Raw genomic sequence first — 23,856 nt, forward strand, 5'->3', positions numbered from 1 at the left:
TGCTAGAGATGGGCAATATATTAGGCCAGACCAGTATGAGGAAACAACGAGAAAGGTGGGCCCTGCGAGACCAGCATTCAACCTTCACTTAGAAACCTCCAAGGAAGGAGAGTTCAGAACCTTCAGAGGGAGACCCATCTTCCAAGTATTATAAAAAAGTAAACAACATTTGTTTGACCCCAATTATTTGACACAGAGGGGGAAACCTACAAATACAGTCCAAAATGCACATAGGGAGTACTGTATATATGGGAGAATTTTAAAAAAAAAGATCTTGTCATCTCAAGGAGCCCTGGCTACCTAGATAAAACACTACAGCCCCCACAAACCCTTACCTGGAAGTAAGGCCCACTGAACTCAGTGCAGCCTTCTTCTGAGTAAATACCGTACTTAGCTATTTACTAGATGCAAGTCAGCAGCACCAGATGACCCTGCTCGGCTAGGCACTGAGTGGATTTCACCCCACACCTTGCAGAGCCGGGCCTATGCTGCCAACAGGCCCTGTGCCTCTTGGCAACATCTAAAAGCCCTGATCCACTAGGTGCTTGAGTTGATTGCACCCTGCACCTTGCAGAGTCAGGCCCAGACTGCCACTGGGCCTAGCAGTGGTGACAGCAACAAGCAGCTCCAGATCTCCCAGTCCTGACCTGGGGGTTCTGGATCGCGGGCTCTACCAGTCAAAACAGGAGCCTCAGCGATCGCCCTCTCCTGTGGGAAACAAACCAGGACTGCTCCAAGAAAATGCATATGGCAAAAAAGAGTGCTACGCCCTGGTGAGATGCCCTCTTACCCTCTTGTGATTGTTCAAGTAGATATATATATTCCTTCACTTCTCACTTCCCTCTGTGGCCACCCCATTTACGCAATTTTCACCCGTGGGCCCCTTGAAATATCGTAGAGGGGCCCAGGGGGCCATATGGCCCCGGTTGGCAAACACTGGATTGGAGAGCTCTTTTGGTGTTTCTCACAATCTGCTTGCATTTTCGTCATTCTAAATGACTATGAGCTCATACACACTGTCACTTAATGTGGAAAGTAAGCCCCCTGTACCTCCAGATTATTTGTGAATAAATTAAATAGCCCTGTGGTACTCTCCACAGGAACAAACCCTCCAGAGTAGTCTTAGACCCCTCTTGTGCCAGAGGGCAGGCAGGGTTCAGCACCACTCTTTGTCCCTTGCTCCTGGACCTAACAGCCTCCAGTGCAGGTCTGAGGACAGAGTCTATCCCTCCATCACATTAGTGCCTCACACTCTTCCTTGGAGATGCCTCTGTCTTTTGCCTTCTCTCTTGACTTGCCCACCCACCTCCACCTCTGGCTTTCTCTGTGGCTCAGAAAACTCTTATTGCAAACCCACTACTACTGCTGTACACCCACCTTTGAGTCCAAATTTATTTTATTATTTATTAAATTTATATACTGCCCTTCATCCAAAAATCTGAAGGCAGTTCACAATACATGGACAGCCAAACTATAGCCTTAACTCCAGCCTCATCACAGGCACCAGCTCCAGCCTTCAGGAGCCACATTGCATGCTTTTATTTATTTATGAACATTTGCATATTATTTTTGCCTTTAAAAATTTCAAATGTTGCACTATTGTGCAAAAGATAAACGTTTTCCTACCATCTGCTTCCTGATATTAAACCAGTTATTGAGCCATAAGAGAACACACAATTCTGCAACTGGTAAATTGCCCCTTGCTGCAAAAGACGTCCGGGGGCAGCGGGGAAGAAGCGCTTCTTCCCCGCTTCCCCCGGACGTCTTTTGCAGCAAGGGGCTGTGGGGAGATCGCTTCTCCCGGTGCTCCGAAGCCGGGCGGGGGGCATGGGACACCTCCCGCCGCCGCGGGGACACCTTTTGAAGGCAGGCGGGGGGGGAGCAAAGACTTTCGCCCCCCGCCCGCCTTCAGAAGAGGTCCAGGACCTCTTCTGAAGGCTGCCGGGGGGCAAAAGTCTTTGTCCCCCCTGCCTGCCTTCCCAGGGGCTTTTAAATCGCCCCGGACAGCGGAGAAGTCCTCCGCTGTCCGGGGCGATTTTAAAATGCCGCGCGCCAGCATTTTAAGATCGCCCAGACAGCGGAGAAGTCCTCCGCTGTCCCGGGGTTTTTTAAAATGCTGGGGGTGGGAAGAAAAGCCCTTGTCCCCCCCCCCAGCCTTCAGAAGAGGTCCGGGGACAGACTGTCCCCGGACCTGGTCTGAAGGCGGTTTCCCTAGGAACGCATTAATTGATTTTCAATGCATTCCTATGGGAAACCGTGCATCGCAAGACGAAAAAACCGCAAGACAAAGAGACTTGCAGAACGAATTAATTTCGTCTTGCGAGGCACCACTGTATGGTGTCTCCACTTTCAATTCATAGAGTCTTTTTCACAGTTCATTTACATTCAGTATGAGACACTGTTAACATAGACATTATGTGGCTGGGGGGAAGGGGGGGAGAGAGAGATGGGGAGAAAAATGATTTTTCATTCTGTTGCATAGTGTTTGTTTAGGGTTTTTGTGTCAGCGTCATGTGAGTTATTTATTTATATATCTATTTTTGGTGGTGGTACAAAATATTAGCGGATCCAGAGCTTGGTTGGTTGTGTTCTGTTGATTGCAATGTGGTATGTTTGCATGTGTGGGGGTATGTTGTTGGGTCAGATTAGCCATATTGATTTGTATGTTGTTGTGGGGTGTGGTGGGATAGGACACTGTCTTGTGGGGCTGTATATGTGATAAAGGGGAGCCACACTGGGGTGAAGGCGTCCTCCTTTGCTTGTCCCTGTGTGAGTTTAAGTTGTACAAGCATTTTTGTTGTTTAGTCGTGTCCGACTCTTCGTGACCCCATGGACCAGAGCACGCCAGGCACTCCTGTCTTCCACTGCCTCCCGCAGTTTGGTTAGGCTCATGTTTGTAGTTTGGAGAACACTGTCCAACCATCTCATCCTCTGTCGTCCCCTTCGCCTTGTGTCCTCCATCTTTCCCAACATCAGGGTCTTTTCCAGGGAGTCTTCTCTTCTCATGAGGTGGCCAAAGTATTGGAGCCTCAACTTCACGATCTGTCCTTCCAGTGTCAAAATAAAAAAATTCCTTCCAGTAGCACCTTAAAGACCAACTAAGTTAGTTCTTGGTATGAGCTTTCGTGTGCATGCACACTTCTTCAGATACACACTCGTGCATGCACACGAAAGCTCATACCAAGAACTAACTTAGTTGGTCTTTAAGGTGCTACTGGAAGGAATTTTTTTATTTTGACTATGGCAGACCAACACGGCTACCTATCTACTACTATCCTTCCAGTGAGCACTCAGGGCTGATTTCCTTAAGAATGGATACATTTGATCTTCTTGTACAAGCATTAGCTCATAGAATAAAGGGAGGTCACAGATCAAGGAGTTAAAAACTGTCTTGCTCCACTTCATTATCTTCTTGTCTCTATTATCTCATGTACCACAATACTCTGGAGCTTCAGGACTTCTGCTTCACCTACTTACCATTGTTTTATTGACAACCAGACCTTCAAAATAGTCCTTATCATCCCATCCCTATAGCTTCCTAGATTCAAGGTAAAAAATGCTTTGCACATAAACATTCTGCTCCTAAACTATGCAAACAGCACTTAGAAAGACAGGGGATCAAAATACAATGGACATGGTTGATTGAATATTTACAAACAACTTGTAAACAGGTAAAGACGTTGGCAGGATTATTATAATAACCTGCAGTTTTAAAAAGAATATAGAATTAAAGCATAAGTTAAGTTAATTTAGAATATGCAGGAAATGATAAGACAAATTTAAGGAACCGCATAAAGAAGAAGGAAGTCAAATTGTTTGAAATGTTAGGATTTTTGTAAAATTATTGAAATGTATACAAATGAAAACTATAAATAAAATTTTAAAAAGAAAAAAGAAAGGCAAGGGGCAAAGAAGTCCACATAGCATAGAACTCAAAATATCAAAGAAATAAAAGCATACATTGATACATAACTCATTATATAGAGGATAGGTGTAGGTACATAAACTTTATTAAATGTTAAATGGGTTTCTATCTAATTTTATAACAGTATCTCATACCTGACTGCAAAATCTTGAGAGAATGGCTGGGAGAGAACCCCTGTTTCCATGGCCACAGCCATGCAACAGGTAAGAGAGGAAGAGCCAGAGTTTCCACAGGGCAATTGAAAAAGTTTTATAAGTCTAAATGCTGCCCATCCAGGGCAGAAAGAACACAATCCTAACCATGTCTATGCAGCCATATGCAGTCATTGGGTCTTATTCCCAGGTAAGCAGGTTTAGGATTGCAGCCTACAGTTTAGGTGTACATCACTTCCAAGACTGAGATGCTAGCACACCATATTAGACATGTGGAGGCAGGAAAGTATATGGGTGAGATGCCTCTTACTAATACCAAGCTCCTCCACTTGGGAAACAAGAATCATTCATCACCACAATTACCGGCTTCACAGTTCAGGAGCATCCCAGGCTCTGGCTTTTGGGAAAGAAGAGCTAATCTCTCAATAGATTATCCTGCAGCAACCATGAAAGGCCGCAGAACTCACCTCTAGACAAGCAAGCAGGTTCTTTGACAAATCTAAGGACTGAAGGTTTTTAAAGGCTTTCAGGCCATCTCCAAGAGAGACAATTTTGGCTGCATGGGTTCCCTGCAGAGAGATGGACTCCACCTGTTCTGGAAAAAAATGGCAACTTGTAAATGTGTTTTGGTCTTTCCTACAGTTCTTAAACTGCAGTTTTTCACATATCAGAAAATTTGTTTATCTGATTTCTTTTAGCTTTGTATATTCTGACTGTGTGTGGGGGGGTGTTAGATGTAAAGTGTGTTGCTGTCATCCACAAGTATGAGTCCTATTAAGCTGCAACCCCTAAACCCCACTGTGGTAGAAAACAATAGTGCAAACTGGCACTAAACTGAAAAAAATAAAGAAATAACTCTCAAGAGACACAAGTCATAAGCAGCATTCAAAGGAGGATCTCTTAGGATAGAGAAAATACTTTTAGAAGAGCTTCCATGGTGCACTAACGTTTCTTTTTATGCACTGTTAACTCTAATCGAACAGTTACAGATAGGTAGCCGTGTTGGTCTGCCATAGTCAAAATAATGGTTTTAACTTAAAACCATGGAGAGACCTGGTTTGAACAAAGACATTGGATTCTTATCCCATTATACATGACTAAGCCATTTCTCACCTTCTCACCCCTTGCCTTTTCCTGTAAGACCTATTACAGTCGTTAAGAGTCGTCAACAGGCTCATCTCAGCTATCTGCCAATCTCCCATTCCCACCACCCTTCTGAGTAATACCCCTCCCCACCTTCTCACTATATAGAAGGATCTGGCAACTTCTGTTTCAGTGTATCTGAAGAAGTGTGCATGCACACGAAAGCTCATACCAAGAACTAACTTAGTTGGTCTTTAAGGTGCTACTGGAAGAATTTTTTTTATTCTAATCAAACAGGTTTTTGTAACCATTCAAAACCTACAGAACCAGTTTATCTAGAGGCAAAGATGGTTTGGATGAGAACAGCGGAGGACCTTGGGGTCTCAATATTTAATTTAGCACCTCCTCCGCACCATTTGAAATAATAGTTGCAGTGCCCCCTAGGCACCGTGTGAACGAACTGGTCAAACTCCCCTGAGTCTGCCTCTGATGAGCATTTAGAAAATGAGAAGCAATTCTTTCAAATCAGATTCCATTCTCTTGAGTGTAAACACAAACTATCTAGCATTTTCTTTCTTTCTTTCTCTTTTTCTTTCTTTCTTTCTTTCTCTTTTTCTTTCTTTCTTTCTCTTTTTCTTTCTTCCTTTCTCTTTTTCTTTCTTTCAAAAAACGATTTATCTTTGTTTTCTTTTTAATACTGTACTTTTATTAGCTGCTTTGACTGGCTGCTTTGAGAGAGAAGAGTGTGTTATAAATAGTATTAAAAACATAAAAAGGGAGGCAGGCAATCTGCCCAACACATTGAGTGGGCTTAAGGAAGCACTGAATTTGCTGCTATAGGTTTAACAATATTAAATTCCCCAACCTGGTGCCAAGGGCAGAAAGCTGTAGAAGGCTCGTGGGATCTCCCTTGTTATGTAAGATCCCCTCACAACAAAACAAAGCTACTGCTTCACCCTAGCCTGGTTTTGCTTCAGTGCACCTGAGTTGCAGAAAAATCCCTGAAGTGACCTCGTGCTACTCAGCAAGGTACTTTGGTTGCCATGTTCCAAGGACCAGCCCCCCAACCACCCCCCGCACCACCACCGTCCCCGAAAGAAGCCTCTCCCCACTCAGTCCCCCTCTGAGTCCTCCTCTTGAGGTCCCACCGCGGAGTACTTTCGCCTCTCCTTCGCGCACTTATAGCGAGAAGTTTTCGCCAGGGCGGAGGGACAAGAGAAGAAGCCAGAAGAAAAAAGGGAGCCGTTCCGCATGGAACAAAAGTTCAGGGGAATTAGTTCTGTTTCACACATGCCTCCTACCCCACACTACTCTCCCGACCGGCCAGCCTTCCCTGGAAACGTCCGAATGCTCTAATGAAGTCGTGGACGGTGCCAGGCTATGAAAAGAAGCGCCCCTGAGCATGTGCAGAATATCCACACCCGGTGACCGAAGGGTCCCTTAACTCTGGAAGCAGCGAGGCTTGGAAGTAGGCTTGAGCTTGGCTGGGCCTAAGTAGCCGTGGTCGCCCGGCCGGGGAGGCTGCCCCATGGCGGCGCTGGGGTGGGGGGCGCTCCTTGGGGAGACCGAGCGAGGAGGCCCCTTCGCGCGCGCCCCCGGCCAGGCCTCTCGCTAGCTGGCGGTCAGTAGTACCTGGCTGTAGCCCCCGCAGAGCCGGCTGCCGGCGAATCCAGGCCTCGCTCAGCGGCACCGCCACCGCCATGAGGCCGCCGCGCGTTGCCTGGCAACCCCGGCAAACACCGCGCGGCGGCGGCGGAAGGCCGCGAGCCAAGGAGGCCGTTGAGCGGCCGCCGCCGCCCGGCCTTTGCTTTGCCCTGCTGGGCGCTCTGCCCCGTCCCCTCAGGATGGTCCTCCGCCCCTCTCTCCGCCTGCCCAGCAACATGGTAAAGGGGATCCCCTCAGGAGAGCAGGGCAGAGAGCGCGGAAACCCCAAATGGGCCCCCTGTGCGGGGCTGGAACCGGGGGCGAGGGAGGTCTTCCTCTACGCACGCCCCCCTCACACGGAGCGCGCTCTCCGCCTTTTTTCAGCGCCAGGAAAGAGCGTCTCTGAGCATGTGCAGCTGGGGAGCATGCATCCTTCCTTGCCCCGCACTCGGCAGCATCCTCGGATCCGAAGCATTATCGGAGAGGCTTCTTTTTAACATAGATTTAAAAAGAGTGGGTGGGGGAGGGGAATTCAGGGGTGTGGTTATTTTAAAGGCTTAGGATCTGCTCTGAGCTTGTACTGATTTCTCCCCCACCTTTCAATTAGGAAGAATCAGAAATCGTTTCTGAAGCTGAATCTTCTGAGGAAGAGCTAATTCACCTGAATGTCGGAGGCTGGTGCTTCTCAGTTCCCAAAAGCAAAATTGCCCAGTTTCCAGACTCTCTGATCTGGAAAGAGGTTTCGGCTTTGACTCAGAATGAAAATGTGCGCCTGTTCATTGACAGAGATGGTTACACCTTCAGGCATGTCCACTATTACCTGCACACCTCCAAGCTGTCCTTCTCCAGCTGTGCTGAACTGAATTTGCTGTACGAGCAGGCCATGCTTTTGCAGCTGACCCCACTATTGCAGGTACTGCCTTTCCTGGCTGTGGTTGAGAACATGCTCTATTGACTAAATAAGATGTAAGCTGTCAAAAGGCTGATAAGTTAGAGCCCAGTTTAATGAGACAACTTTCACAACAGTAGTTTCTTCTCTGGCTGCCCTGGAACTGTCCTTTTTGGACTGTGGAACACTTTATAGGGATGGTTGTGCAGCTCCGTCTGGCTGGGAAAGCAACTGCCTGTGTCAGTTGTACAAAAACCTTGGCAGAATTAGAAGCCAAAGCAGGCAACAGCTCAAGTTAGGCTTAACCATGGGTTTAGAATGTGGGAGCTCCATGAGAACTCACGTGCTCCCAGCTTCATCTTACAACTGGGTTCTTTCCCACTACCTGTTTTTTGCCAGCCATAAGCTGCTGTGGCTTCTGGACTGGCAAACTACAGCTAATAATTTTCTTCACATTAATGATTTGAATCCCAGTGTGAGTTTGTACACCCTGGTTTTGTGGCTAACTGGGTTTGCTAATTTTCATGTCTGGGTAGAGTGTGATGAATGACAAGCAGAATACAAAAGAAGGAATCTGCATGCAAGAGGAGAGAGGCCTCCCTCATGCCAAGCCATGGTTCAGTGTTACATCTGAGTTATGTATTCAAGCCGGCAATCAAAGCACTGAGGCAGATGGAGCAAAGGCAATTAGATTGAGGAGCCTGAAGTCCAGGGAAACAGAAGCCCAAGAGAACAGTAAACTGGGAGTTCTTCTCTTGTCTAGGCAGAAGCCAAAGCAGAAGCTATTTATACCTGGCTTGGCCCATCTGGAGGCCTTTTTATGCCTGCTTCACTAATGGGTCTGTTGTGGGATCACCCTCCCCACTTTCCTACTGACTCTGAAGAGGACCCTGCAAGTCCTAAGCGTACTATGGAGCATGAGCCCTCCCCATCCTGAGTTTTCCACTTCTAGCTCTACATCCTCTATGCATGAGATAAGTTCCATTTCATTCAAGCGGATAGACTGGGCAGGAAAAGTTCTCAGTGGATTGTGCCTCCTGTGTCAGTGTTTTAAACCAAACCTAGGTGATGAGGATTTACAAGACCCACCTCAGTCTTCAGCTGCTTGCCTGTCTCACTTTCAGGCAATGAAACGGAAGGCACCAAGACCAAAGGTTGGCATTGTTCTCACATGAGGCATCACGGAGAACGTAGAGAGGGAAGAATGCCTATCAACAAGTGTGGGTGGGACCTGTCAAATAGACATGTGGGTGCAAGCTGGTTGATGAAGAGCTTCAGGGCTACTTAAAGCTGTTTTTTTCCTACAAGGCACAATGAATTGGACAGCAACACTGATTCATCACCTTCTTAAATTACTCAGTACCCTCATTAAGGACTCATCCAGACTGCCTTTGTGCTGTGTTTCTAGGCACAGGTCTGGATTTTAAAGATGCATGTCTGAGCACTGTTGTTTTTTGTTCTGGCACTTTCCCTGGGGAAACCCACGTTTTACCGCTGAATTGGAACAAACAGTAATCAGGTTTTCCACATACTGTATTGCCATTTGCTCCAATTCAGTGGTAAAATGCGAGTGTTCCCAGATAAAGCACTGGGACTAAAATAAACTGTTCTGACACAGTGTTTTAAAGTGTGGACCTGTGCCTGGAATGCACAGTGCAAAAGGAAGTCTGGATGAGCCTTATGACAGGTTATAATGGGTCAGCCATGAACTGTCTGAGTTGACAGTAATTTACACTTCTGAGTAGGATATAGGTTATCTTTGCTAGGTTTCACAGGTCTGACTTGCCCTTTATTAAAAACATCTATGGCAGATTCCTCCTAGGCTTCTCCTGAAGACAGAAAAATAAGTTGGTTCCACTGCCTACCTTGCTGAGCTGATAACCTGTAATGCTGTTTGTTGCAATTACACCCTTCTTCACACAGTGCATAGTTAAACTATGGAACTCGCTCCCACAAGATGTGGTGATGGCCACCAACTTGGATGACAAGAGGAGTGGACAGCTAAGCAGGACCTGAGTTGTTGTTGGGAGTCATAAGTGGGAGAGCACTGCTGTTGCACTCAGGTTCTGCTTGCAGACTCCCTATAGGGGCATCTGATTGGCCACTATGGAAATAGGGTGCTAGCCCTCTGGGCTGAGCCAGCTGCAAGGCTCTTGTGTTTTTCTGAAGCCTCCCTAGCTGAGCCTCTCCAGATGCCACCTCAGGAAAAGGGAGAGAAGCTACCTTCCCTCTTCCTCCTTAGTCCCTCCTTAATGAGGGAACAGAAGCACATAAAAGGTTTGCCAAAGGGAAGCATCTTTATGAGCCTGAAAATAGCATCATATAGCTTAGAATAGCGCTTACATTGATGATGACGACCACGGGCTTATTAAAAACTTTAAGCTTTGCATTGCTTAGGAACTCTTACTTTGTCCTGAAGCAATCAACATTGAGGGCAGTGCCGAAGGACAGTATCCTATGCGCACCATGCTGTATTGCAGCCCTCCTCTTTTAACGCTCCTATTATTATTTTTAAATATAATGAAAATGCATGCTTAAGAGATGTTTGCCTGTCTTAACAGACCTTAGACAATTTGAAGGAAGGAAAACATAATTTACGTGTCCGTCCTGCGGATATACCAATAGCTGAAAGAGCATCTATGAATTACTGGAGAACGCGAAAATGTATCAGCAAGCCTTCAGAATTTCCGCTTAAAAGTCCAACATTTACTGGTAAAAGTCCATTGTAAGCAACTACTTAAGGTTAGACAGGACCAAAATGACAATTGTAGTGATCATAAGCAAACATCTTGGATAATTTTTATAAACTTCCCCTGGCTTCATTCAGCCCACATGATGCCATGGATGGAGTGCGGGTGAAGCCCAGGAGACGTGGACTCCAAGCAAACTCAGTCATTGCTTATTTATATCTCCCCACCCCTCAGATACATTAACAGGACTACCTAAAATATAATATTTAATAACACATCATATGAATACATTAATATAAGCTTAAAGCAGCAACCCTATAAAAGCATCAGCCAAAAAGCATAAACACCTAGGAAAACAAAGAAGCCTTTGCCTGGTGGCACAACAACTTCAGAGTGGTCACCAAGTGAGCCTCTGGGGGGGGGGGAGAGACCAGTTCATAATGTCTATAACATTATTAGTGTTTCACATTGAATGTAACTGATCCATAGAAAGGACTCTATGAACTGAAAGCTGAAACACTATGTACTTATGTTACCCAAGAAAATCTTCAGTAAAATTAAAAACAAAACCAGGCTCCATTGCTGAAACAGCCCATTTGCTGATAGCAACTGGCCATATCTCAGATGATGGGGGAACCCAGCGAAGGAACTCCAATGCAGATGTAAGTGTAGCGGCAGGTGAGGGGACGGGCCATCATTCAAGTACCCTGGCCCTACGTCAAGAAGGGCTTTACAGGAGAGGACTAGTGGTGCAAGATGCTTGCAATGGCTCATTCCAATTAAGCCTAGCAGCTGTATTACCAAACCTTCAGAAGCAACCCCAGGTGGCTAGGTGAGCAGATTACAGTCATTCACTTTCAGTTACAATCACATATCTCAGTAGGATTATAAAACGAGTTGATGTTGATGTTTAATTGTTTGGCTGCATTCCAAATCACTGTTCTTCCTCCTAATAAACTTTTGCCTGACATTAATTAGAGTGCTGCCCCTTGGGTCATTTGCTCTAGAATGAGGCTTGCTTTATTTTTCACTTGTCTGGGTTATGACAGGATAAGTAGCATGCCCGTGAAGGCGCTGAATGTGGTGTGTTTGTTTTTTAAGTCCTCTGGAGAGAAATTAGCAGTTGAACTTATGCACACTGCTAAGTTGTTTGTGACAAAACTCTTAATACAAATTTGTATAATTTTGTGAGAAACATCCCCTGAGAAACCAAATGGAAACCAAGTTCCTGTCACTTTTGGTCCCAGAGGCATGATAAAAGGCAGCAAGGCACAAGACCAGATTCATTTTGTCCCCTAGAGGTAGGAGGCTGAACTGAAAGTTGATGCTCATTGACAACAGAGAGTTGGGTCTGTTATACAGATACTGCCTTAGAGTCACTGGCACATATTCCTGTAATTGAGCAAAGTCAAGTGTTTTATTTACCCAGATGTCTTTTCAGCTGAATTGTTACTACTACTTGCCTTTCTTTTCTTAACTGTTTTCAATCTGTTTTTTATATTATATATTATATATTATTTTTACTACATTTTACCGAGCTGGGTACATCATCCTGGGTACTTTGGTAATAAGAAAGGAGAGAGAAAATGTGTGATATATATATATATATATATATATATATATATATATATATATATATATATGAATGAGATTATAATAACCAGTGCTATTTTTCTAGAAAAAGAGGTGCTGGAGCTCACAATGAACTTCTGCCTTCTTGTTTTTTTTATAAAAAATTTTATTGGTTTCCCACAGTTTTTATAAACACAAACAAAACACACTACAAACAAACAAATACACAAACAAACATGTATAATTTCATATCCCTTTTTTCTTAAACCTTACTTCGCCGACTTCCCCATACCTCCCCTTTCTACATCCCAATTTCCAAACTTGTTTCAGCAAATCCTAGCCCTTGGTTTTATCAAATTTTTCCCTTATTCTTTTCTTTTACTTAATCTTTTACAGCTGTAATCCCCCTTTTTTTTCTAAAACCTCGACATTTTAGCATTCATTAATTTTACAATGTTTCTTAAGATAAATTTTGAATTTCTTCCAATCTTCATCCGCCGTCTCTTTCCCCTGGTCACGGATTCTGCCAGTCATTTCAGCCAGTCCCATATAGTCTATCACCTTCATCTGCCATTCTTCCAGAGTGGGTCTGCCTTGTTCTCTTAGAATGGCAGTGATTCCCTTCTGAGGTGCCAGAGCTTTATTTCCTTTCATTTTTACCATATTTTTCGCTCTATAAGACGCACCAGACCACAAGACGCACCTAGTTTTTGGAGGAGGAAAACAAGAAAAAATATATTCTGAATCTCAGAAGCCAGAACAGCTAGAGGGATCACTGTGCAGTGAAAGCAGCAATCCCTCTTGCTGTTCTGGCTTCTGGGATAGCTGCGCAGCCTGCATTCGCTCCATAAGACGCACACACATTTCCCCTTACTTATTAGGAGGGAAAAAGTGAGTCTTATAGAGCAAAAAATACGGTAATTCCTTTGTCACATTTACTAAGATTTCACTACTCCCTTTTTGAGTTTATACCCATTAAATATACTTCAGATTTGTAAACTGTATTATGGATTTTGTTTAAATCAAATGGTGTATAAATTTTATTAAATAAATTAATTAATTAACAATGACCCAGGCTAATCTTTTGGCATAGATAATCCCAAAGCTTGCTGAAGATCAACAACCATGTGAGGTCAACTATTTCTTTGTATTTAATTTGTTGGGTCTAAAAAAAATGCAAATAGCATTAGCCAGCACAGATGATCATGAGCTTGGAATTTTTGCTCCCCTGCTTGCACCAGTGGAGAATTTCTTCTCAGTTACAAATACCAGCTCCAGATGAGGATTTTCCCACAGGACTACAGCAAGGAAAAAAGGTTGAGCTTGCTTCCTAGCCTGCTGGGATTCCTAGTGATTATCAGCTGCAACAGCTGGTGCTATTTGCATGGGATGTTGTGTGTAGACTGGGATCACACTTACGGTACATCAAACACTGAAAGATCATTGCTTCTCCCAAAGAATCCTGGAAACTCGTTTGCTAAAGGGTGCTGGGAATTTTAGCTCCATGAAGGGTAACCTAAAATTCCTAGGATTCTTTGGGGGAAGCCATGTGCTTTCAGTGTATGGTGTGTGTGACCCCAGGCTCTGGATTCAGATTTCTAGTCCTTTATCTGCTGTCTCTGGTCTTCCTAGCTCCTTGCTGACATTCACTTTTTCTCCCTATTAGGATTACATGAGAAAGTCCCCCTAGGACTAATGGACACTCCGTTGCTAGATACTGAAGAAGAAGTGCATTACTGCTTTGTGCCACTAGACATGGTTGAAAAATATCCTTCCTTGGTCAATGATGACAACTTGCTGTGGCTGTCTGACAATGCTGTGCTGATAGAATGTGAAAGCAGCGAGTTTCGCTTCATAGGTAAGCCTTTTCCTTGAGGAAGACAGCAGCAGCAGTAGGCAACAAATAAACATTTCCTTCTATTTCATTTTTAAAATTATTATAACACCCTTTCTACTACTAATATGCTACCAGAGGCAGTCTCAGAACCACAGGTCATGTTGGGCCAAGTGGAATATGTGGGAGTAGGATGTGGGTTCAGGTTTGGTTTTGGTCTTGGTGCCCTGATGGGTAACCTTCAAGAGAGTGGTGCATGGGAGTGCAACCCTGTTGCTTTTGCTAGAACTTTCAGCGGCTTTCAATTATTGTTGACCACAGTATCCTCCTGGACCAACTCTATGAACTGGGGGTGGGTGGCACTGTGTTCTGCTAGTACCTACGGGAGCAGGTTCAGAGAATCGGGTTGAGGTCTTGCTACACTCTGGGCTCATCTTTGTGTTTTTCATTTTATAATTTCTAGCTAATTTTCTTCGCTCAGAGAAGATGCTTTTGCCCGACAACTTTTCCAACATGGATGCTCTGGAGGTTGAGGCTGAGGCACTGGGGATCCCCGAAGTCACAGAAGCAGTGAAGACCTACAAGAGGAACCCTGGTGTGGTTCTTAATTGCATCTTTCAGTGTAACTCATCTCTATATTAATAGATTTCAAAATAAAACGGGGATTTGGCCATGGGACTTTCACTGGATTAGAAAGTCAAGAGAGGTATAAAATATAATCAGGATTCTTAATTGTTCATTTCTCATTTGTACATTTCCCTTTTAGGAATCTACTCAGAGGGAACAGCTGACCTTCAAGGCGTTGTGAAAAGCACCATGAAGAAGCCGCAAGCTGTTCAGGAAGCAGCAAGTCTCCCTTTGTTCCCAATGGCGCTTGGTCTCTTGGTCAAATATCCTGACTCTGCTCTGGGGCAGCTTCACATGGAGAGTACCCTGGATGGGAACAAGCTCTATATATCTGGGAACGGAGTTCTCTTTCAACATGTCATGTATGTCTTTTTGCACCAAAGCAGAGCCAATTAGCTGTTAGTGTGCCTAAGACCACTGGGGTGAGATGGGATAATTGACCTTGCACTATGCTCAAACTCAAAAGAGAGGAGCTTCTCAATTGAAATTGACAAGAGCATGACTGGGTCTTTGAGGAATTGCTGTGCCCCTAGAAAAAAGGGGAATCATTGGTGGCTTCAAAATATGTAGGGAAATGCTTTGATCTTAATACATTTGACCATACACCTATTTGGTTTTACTTTCGTGTACTTTGATGGCATTGTTTGTTTGATGGTTAATTTATATGATTCTTGACCATGTTTGCATTCCACCAGCCTTAATTACTGTTCTTCAGGTGCACAATTGCAATTGAAGGTTTTAGGCACACTGAAGTTTCTCTTAGTTGTCTAATGAATCTGATTTAAATAAAATTGGGAGTTGGGGTGGTGGTGGAGAGAATCCATGTGTAGCCAAAATAGTAGGAAAGAAATCAAATGGATATCTTTTTAAAAAATGAAAAAATAGATAAAGTAATTTCTTCTAAGTCTATTCCCCCTTTTATTCAAAGGAATTGGTTAGGCACTTGCAGACTCCCACTTATACGGAAGATGTCTGAGCTTCCTGAACTCTGTGCCTATTTGGATCAAATGGATATCATATATGAGCCAATGAAGGATGCCTTGAAAACTTATCTAAAACAAAAGGCACCTTTAGAAACCATGGGAAAAGGTAAGTCAGCTGTTACTAATTTGACCCTTCTTACTGAGTTTTAAGGGAGGGAACAATGTCTTTTTAGTAATGAACAACATGGAATATTGAAGCTATAAAAGAGCAGAATATGAAACATTAAGTTTGAACCAATGGTTGTTACAAAATAAGTAGTCATTCCCCACAATGTGTTTATTGTCACTAACATTGCAAATTACTTTATAAGGAATATCATTGCATTTTATGTCCATAATACTCTGCTTTACAATTATAGCAGCTCAATCAGAATTCCACACAAAAGTATATAACTGCATGTAACTGTAGGGATGTGAAGGCAGTCTGCCATTTTTAAGCACACCCCAATGCTTAAAAATAAGCCACTGCATATTCTCCAAGAGGCCTCGGGGAATATGTGTATCTTGTCAGCATTTGGCACATTCTCCAGGTGATATGCATAATCTCCAAGACACATCAAAGAAAGTGCATATTTTAGCAGAATTGTGTACACTGCATGTTTTGTGCATATCTTGAGAGCTATTATACATTCTCTGAGCAATATGCATTATATCCAAGAACATGCACACTTCAGCATAATCAGATTATTGCAGTGTACAAGTAACCTCAGATAATCTGCAAAAAACAGCAACCTAAGTATGGACTTTAGTGGACTGTCTGTAAGCACTGGCGGAGGAACGGGTGCGGGGGGAGTGCACCACCCCTGGTTGCACTATCCTGGCGGGGTGCCATTGTGGCTGCCCCCTCCCTGTGCTGGGCGCCACACCCCCAGGTCACGCGCCAGCCATGCCCTCCACCTGCTCTCCGCCGCCCACCTTGCCGAAGCTTGAAGCTCCGCCACTGTCTGCAAGTGATGTAAGTGATAGCTGGCAACTGTGATGATTAAACTGAAGTTATTCTGCACATATATGCAGCAACTTTCTACACATAAGAACCCTGCTGGATCAGACCAAAGATGCATATAATCTCACATCTTTTTCTCGCAGTGGGCAAGTAGATGCTTCTTGGAAGCCCACAAGCAGAGGAAAAAATGTTCCATTTGGATTCGTTCAAAGAGGCTCCCTGTAACTACTGATCAGTGGTTACAGCGAGCCCCTCTGAATGCATTCTCACAGCTGATTGGTGGTTACAGTGACCTTCTTTGAACTTTGGCAGGTGGCAGACACCTAATGTCAGGTGATTTACTGCTGTCAAAATTGGTCCACAGTGGTAGAATTGGGAATCAGGCACACTGGCTAGATCTAATTCCGTAATCTAGTTATAAACTTTCTGCCACAGTGTGCTGAAGTAAGACTAGAGCAAATTTTGACCTGCAACTGCAAAGGAGTCTTTGTAAGCATTAATAGAAGTGAGCAAAAAATGACATTATGTTGAGTAATTGGCAATATGTGCATGAATGCTGAGCTGTAGGTTGGCATGGCTGTCATTGCCCATGGGCCAGCTGAAAACTGCCCTGCTCTAAGGGCAAATGGTGGGGAAACTTGCTTGAAAACTTGCTTTTCGAGTTCAGTAGATTATCTGCAGCTCCTTGCATGGGCAAAACATTTGTATATGAGCTTGCAATAGGGAGGGATTTTGTGGATCAAGGGTGTTCACCACATTGACAAAAGCAGCAATGCCTTTAAAATTGCATTCTGTTTCTCTTTCACATGCAGGCTGGGCAGCAGGACTAACAGTCTTTTCACTCCATCATATTGTCAAAGTGTATGTTGGAAGTCACTGGTACGCAACTTACTTGCAAACATTACTGAAGGTACAGTTCTTAAGAACGTGTGACATTGCCTTTCTTGCCTTTTGATAGTCTGAACCTTCAGGCCAATTTCCTAAAAGCACCTAGGTGCTTGCACTGAACTGTATCAGCATACTTGTGGGAGGTGGCACTAAACTTCATTTCTGCTAGCGTTTTAGCATGAAAGGTTCTGAGCTCACCTTGTCACACGCTTGCTTTCTATGGGCATCTTTTAACATGTCCCCCTCCCTACATCCTAGTGGAATAGTTCATATGAACACCTGAAGCTGCCTTATCCCAAGTCAGATCATTGGCCTGCTTGGCTTGGTGCTCTTTACTTTCCCAGCAGCTTTCCAGTGCTTCAGGTTTAGTCTCCACCATCTTCAGTTTAAAGGGTTAATTAACTGGTGATGAGAGAAGACTCTTCTCTGCCTGAGATAGTTCTGGAGAGACAGCCAGAGAAAGCTACAAGGAAGAAAGCTTCATGTCATACAAATAATCCTTAACTGGATATGCTGGAGATTAAACCTGGGACTTTGCAGGCATACTTGATAATAGTGTTACAGACTAGCACACAAACTGAAGGTAATTCACACCTCTACAGTACATGCTTTATTTACACATATATACAACCTGTGTCTAGACTGAGAGAGCACAGAACATTCATATCCCAAGAGGTTCCTGTTCTTCCCATTGCTGCAGCCTCATATTCCAAGAGACTCCAACATCCTGTCTGACCTTCTCTGCAGCATAAAATGGACTGCTTGCCTCATGCTCTAGCCTACCCATCCCTGCTGCCTCAGCTTGCAAGAGGGACACTTTTCCTGTTCACTTACCTCATTGATCACAGCATTTCTGCCCCTCCCTCCTGAAACTCTGGACTTTTGTCTCTGCTAGATCTCGCCTCAAGGAGAGGCTTTCGCTATTTTCTGTCGGGCCCAGAGTGTGTGTGTTATTGGCCTTCTTAATGGATTAATGGCTCAGCTTGACTCATTAGCCTAACTAAATCCAGGGTTTCCTGTGTTTGGCCCAGTTTAATCAAACTTTGATTAATTATAACTTTTACTAAATCCAAGAGTTATGAGTGGTTTCTGCTCACAAACTCTGGCACCCAGAACCTATAATAATACATTTTCCTTGTGGAGTAGAAAAGTTGTAAGGGTTGTTTCATTGTGGGTGAGTGTGGGCAAAAGAGGGCTGCTTTCTCTTTTAAACAAGTTGTGCTTCTGTTCTTTATGGCGTTGGTTTGTTTGTTTTTTTGCCAGTTTCCAGAGCTGCTGTCAAATAGCAAAAAGGTGTATTGGATTACTTATGGTCAGGCTCTCCTCATCCATGGAGATGGACAAATTTTTCGACACATTCTTAACTTCCTTAGATTTGGTAAACTCTTCTTGCCTTCAGAATTTAAGTAAGTGAAATGGTTGCCATTTCCTGTGTTCCTAACATGGTCAGGTCATGATTAATGCAGCCTTCTCAACCAATGCAGGACAGCCACATGGGCTTTGTCAATTGGAAGTTTATGCTTTGGCAGAAGTGGTCTTTGGGTGGAGGGGCTGCAGCAAGTCCTCCGGCAATCTTAAACTCACAGCCACTATTCAGTGCCATCCATCAAGGGAAATTGGCCTAGGCATGCCCCATCTGGATGCCTCCTTCCTATTAGACAGAGAGTGGAATGCTGGCTACTTCTCATAAAAGTCCATATTCTGGTGCTGTGTGAGGGATACATGTAGTGCTGTCCTGTGGAGGTGCCAGTTTCCATCTACTCTGCTTCCAGCTTGGCACTACAAAGGAACTGAGGTGGAGCCTCCTCTGTTTGCTCAAGTCTCTTCAGCTGTATCATGTGATCCCGCCTGATCTGGATAGTGGGTGGAAGATATAACAACACACTGGGCCAGTGCGGACTTTCACAGTAAATAGCCAATGTTCCATTTTGACTCACACCCAAGATTTGGTGTGAGTTTGCAGCAGAGTGTAAGAAAGAGAAACCTGTTAGCTCTTGAGGGAACATGTGCCACCCTGATATTTTAAGATGAGACATGAGCTTCAACACGCTTTTTAGAGCACCTGTATTTGAGTTGCACAGTCTTGTTTATTGCCAATAATGTTTTTACAAAGTTTGACAGGGCTCTCTGCGCACTTGATTTGCATAAACAAGCCTTGAGTTTTGTTTCTAATTGTCAGAGAATGGTCTCTGCTGTGCCAGGAAGTGGCTGCGTATCAGATCCCTTCTCTTGTCGAGGCTCTTCATCAATATGACACATACAGGTATCCTCAGTTTCTTTCTCCTTTATCTTTTAAAAATCACGTATCAACCAGTGATGTTCAGGGGGCATGAGAACTCCCTCTGGGTGGACGATAGGCCAGAATTACAGCAATCCAAAGCACATCTACGAGCCCCTTCCCTATAGTTGTTTGTCCCTGAATGGTAAACAGCTGGGAAGCAGTTTTAAGCAGGGGTGGGGAGTTTGGTAGGAAACAGTCTTTTATCCAACCCCGCCCCCTGGCCAACCTCCTGAATGGGATGTTTGTTGCATCAGCACTGTCAAGCGCAAAACCCCCCTGCTTTTAAGAATGAGAAGGCATCAGTATAATGAGGAGGTTTCAGAGGAGAGATTTCTTGATCTATGTAATTCATATTCCAACTTTCTTGCAGTATATGACCCAAGGCAGCTCACAGTACAAATTAAAACAAATTACTGCTAAAAATACACAGTATTGACACAAAATTGTCATGACATGCCTAATTTTATAAACTTCTATTATGTTGCCTCTTACTCACCTTTTCTCCAAACTAAAAAGTCTTAAACATTACAACCTTGCCTCTTAGGGGAGTAATGCTGCACCCGTTTCTCAACTTTGCAATAACTTTTTTGAGGTGAAGTCACTAGAACTGTACGCAGTATTCCAAATTCAGTTGCACCATAGATTTAGATGATGGCATTATAATATCAGCACTTTTATTTCCAAATCCTTTCCTGATTATTCCTAGCATGGAATACATCATTTTCACAGCTGAAGCAGACTAGGTCAACATCTTCATCAAACTATCCACTAAGTTCTCAAGGTCTCATTTTTTCAGGAACTGATACAGCCAACTCCTCCTCCTCTTCCTCTAGCTTTTGCTCACAAACTGCTTGAAATTTCTACTTTCCCCCTCCATTTTGCCAGTGTCTACATTTTAATACATTTTGAAGATGCAGGCAATATTCTTAAATACGGAGGCAGGCACACTACCTCCAGAGCCATGGCTGACTTCACAGATGATTCTTGTAATGTGAACTGTTTTATTTACAGGTTATGGGTGCAACAACAGGAAGCTCAAAGAGCTGCTTTTCCATTTAGAAGTCTTGAGATTGCAGTGCCAGAGAAAGAACAAGAGTCTGGTGAAGAGCCTCAAAATGTAAGGTTATTCTTCACTCAGTGTTATCATTAAGAACATAAGAAGAGCCTGCTGGATCTGGCCACTGACCCATCTAGTCTGGCTTCCTGCTCCCACTGTGGCCAACCAGATGCCTGTAAGAAACCCACAAGCAGGACCCAAGTACAAGAGCACTCGCCCCTCCAATGGTTTCCAGTAATTGGCATTCAGAAACAAACCTACCTCCATCCATGGAGGCAGAGCATAACCATTGTGGCTAGTAGCCATTGATAGCCTTACCCTCCATGAATTTGTCTAACCCTCTTTTAAGGCCGTCCAAGTTGGCAGTCATCCCTGTGGTTTAGAATGAGTGTACCTTACAAACCTCTAATGTTTAACTGTCTTAACTTTCTCCCAATCATTTCTGGAAGGTTCTATAATCCTCAGCATTTCTCAAAGAGCCCAATTTATTATTCACCCTCCAAAGATACAAAAGCAGCTGCCACACCTCATAAAATTATAACAGAATCCTGTTATATTGCTTCTAAGGGAACTCAAAACTCAAAAGCAGGGAACTTAAAGCAGTTGGAAAACAGGATACATTGACGCTGCCAAATTACACTCTATCTTAGAATTGTAATGGAATTTTTCCCTTTTCTTTTCTTTTTTAGCACTCCTATATTGCTGTGGATTTAGATCAATGTGCCAATAGCTGGAATATATCTAGAAATACACAAGACCTGGAAGAAAGAGACAGAGTGAATGAAAAGTCCCCCCACATTTCCCCAACCAAGGGATCAAAGCGAAGAAATAACTGGGATGGATATAGCCAGTCCACAGATGGGTGGGACAGTTCCTGCTGTTTCAGACAGCCTGAAAGGAAAAGAGGAGCAAAAGGCAATTTAAGCAAAAAACCGGAAAACAGAGACACTCCCATCCAGAAGCTCATTTCCCTAGTGCAGGGATGGGATATGGCGAACTATCGGTGCAGTGAAGCCCAGCAGGTGGGAACATCCAATGGTGTCAAAGTGGCTGAAGAGCCTGAAAGGAGAGTACCTTGTAATTTCCCACCAGCCACTTGCTTTGGGGTCACCAGTCCTGAGCTCACAAGTAATGGGCAGCTGCCGAAAGCTGGGCAGTGCCTGCTGGGCATCCCGGCTTCTGAGGCATGGCTTGTCAAGATTGGAAGACAAAGCATTTCTGAGGAGGTTTCTTCAGTGGCTGAAAATATTGCAGACAAGGAATTGAGTGGCCAAAAAGAGAGAGATAAAGGTGAGTGAACACCTGAATTTGATGCTTGTAAATTAGCGCTCTCTGAGGATGTCAGGAACAAGGAGTGCCCTCCTCTCCCCCCCCCAAAAGCAGGGGTTGCTGGGACCTTTCCTTTCTCCTTGCCCCTTCTGTCTATACATAATGGCTTCTTGTTCAGCAGACATGTAGTGTTAGTGATCAATCACCTCTTTATTCATGATGGAGAAGGGTTGGTGTAGAAGCAGGTGGGGTGGATATTATCTCATTGTCATGGTGAAGTTTGGTCTTGCAATGATTACTCCTGTCTTCAGCGGTGGGGGGCCTCTGCTGGTCCACTCTTGGAGGCTGATGGCTTTAGGGGATTTTTCAATGGGCAGAGCAAGTGATCCTATTGAGGCTCTTATTTCGTTGTGGAACAGTGAGATGACTGGGGCCTTTGACACAATTGTTCCAAAAGGTCCTCTTTGGCACCGTGGAGACCACTCCCTGGTACTGAAGAGCTGTGGTTGATAAAGCAGGCTGGATGAAGACTGGAATATAAGTGACAGAAATCAGTGCTATAAAAAGAAAAAACGAAAGAGGAAAACAGTGATTAACTTCTTCTCCTGCAAGGAGCATCTAAGGGGAAAATCTACATGATTGTTGCTCTGTGTTGAACAATTAGAGATAGAAGCTGCAAGTCATCTGCCTCTGTGATGTTGCTGTTTCGAAAACCCACTTGGGCAGGATCTGTTCTTTAATTGCTTATGGAGTTCCATGAACTGGTTGCAGGGATCTTTAAGGGATTAAGTCTCTAGCGTTTGTATGCAGAAAGAGGAAGGTTAGCTATTTCGTCAGTTCTGCTTGTTCCGAGGCTTCTGCAAGTTCATGCAAGCTCCACGGTTGCCATAGAGGGCTTATTTAGCTGATACTTTGCCGTGAAAAGTTGCTTGAATTGTTCAGGACTGGGCTATTCATATCTGAATAGCTTCATATTTATTTATTTTAGGGGCTTTTATCTCATACAATGAAGAACGTAACACACCCATCAAACAGCATAAAAAGAGTCAAGAATTGGATGGTGAAGCATAAATAAAGGCCTGTGTGAACAGGTGTGCCTTAAGTTGGCAATTGAAAGAAACTACTGGTGATGCCTGCTTAATATGAATAGGCAAGGAGCTCCAGGCCAAGGTGCAGACACACTGAGTTTCCTGTGAAAACATCATGTGGTGCCCTTCATAGTGCCTCTATGCTGGGCCGCTATGAGGGGCAAGATGGTCTCTCAAGTCAGCTGTTCCCAAAGAGAGGTCCTCTTATGGATCAGTAACTGGTTAAGAAATAGGAAGCTGAGAGGAGGACTAAATGGATAGGCCTCCCAATGGAGGGATGTAGAAAGTGGGCTCCACCAAGGATTGTGACTGGGGGTTGTGTGTTTTACTTTGTTCACTCTAGAGTTAGGGATGAACAGTGAGGTTGCCAAGTTTGCTGGTGGTACCAAATTGTTCAAAGTGTTAGAATAGAAGAGGCTTGAGAGGAGCTGTAAAAGGAAACCAATTCATAGCTTAGCCTAACCCCAAAACTGAGTGAATGGGCAATAAAATGGCAAATGAAATTAAAAACAAGTGTAAATTGATGCATGTGGGATCAACACCCCCACCTTAATTTCACTTATGGTCAAATAGAACCAAAACTGGGGGTCACTGATGAAGAATGAGACCTTGAGGTTGTAGTGGACAGCTTGATGAAGGTGTTGATTCAGTGTATAGCAGCTATGGAAAAAGGCAAATTCCACGTTAGAGATGATAAGGAAAGGGATTGAGAATAAAACTACCAAATATCATAATGCCATTGTACAATTTCATGGTGAAACCACCATGGGCTTAGTGTGTATAGTTCTAGTCGCACCTCAAAAAGTATATTGAAGCACTGGGAAAGGTACCAAAAAGGTAAAAGGGATGGAGCAACTGTCCTATGAGAAGAGTTACACACCTGGCACTTTTTAATTTGGAAAAAAGTGAATAAGAGAGAATGTGAAAGAGT

At 44.0% G+C, this 23,856-nt stretch overlaps 2 protein-coding genes across 2 annotated transcripts in view; one reads left to right on the forward strand and one right to left on the reverse strand.

Annotated features, from left to right (window-relative positions):
* Positions 1-6,901, reverse strand: part of LRRC36 (leucine rich repeat containing 36) — a 26,792-nt gene extending 19,891 nt beyond the window's left edge. Inside the window, exons 1-2 of the mRNA XM_081202132.1 lie at positions 6,793-6,901; positions 4,545-4,667 (exon numbers count right to left, since the gene is read on the reverse strand). The gene's annotated coding sequence lies outside the window, so the exon portion shown is untranslated. The remainder of the gene's footprint in view (positions 1-4,544; positions 4,668-6,792) is intronic.
* The window catches only part of KCTD19 (potassium channel tetramerization domain containing 19), a gene marked incomplete at its 5' end in the record, with an annotated part of 21,334 nt that continues 4,338 nt past the window's right edge, over positions 6,861-23,856 (forward strand). Inside the window, 12 exons of the mRNA XM_081202128.1 lie at positions 6,861-7,043; positions 7,412-7,717; positions 10,255-10,405; positions 13,622-13,813; positions 14,253-14,384; positions 14,556-14,778; positions 15,345-15,505; positions 17,155-17,252; positions 18,494-18,636; positions 19,410-19,493; positions 20,523-20,628; positions 21,258-21,858. Of these exons, the coding sequence (XP_081058254.1) occupies positions 6,861-7,043; positions 7,412-7,717; positions 10,255-10,405; positions 13,622-13,813; positions 14,253-14,384; positions 14,556-14,778; positions 15,345-15,505; positions 17,155-17,252; positions 18,494-18,636; positions 19,410-19,493; positions 20,523-20,628; positions 21,258-21,858 (2,380 nt within the window). The remainder of the gene's footprint in view (positions 7,044-7,411; positions 7,718-10,254; positions 10,406-13,621; positions 13,814-14,252; positions 14,385-14,555; positions 14,779-15,344; positions 15,506-17,154; positions 17,253-18,493; positions 18,637-19,409; positions 19,494-20,522; positions 20,629-21,257; positions 21,859-23,856) is intronic.

Source organism: Podarcis bocagei, assembly GCF_964188305.1.
Source record: "Podarcis bocagei genome assembly, chromosome: 7".
Classification (NCBI taxonomy): Eukaryota; Metazoa; Chordata; class Lepidosauria; order Squamata; family Lacertidae; genus Podarcis; species Podarcis bocagei.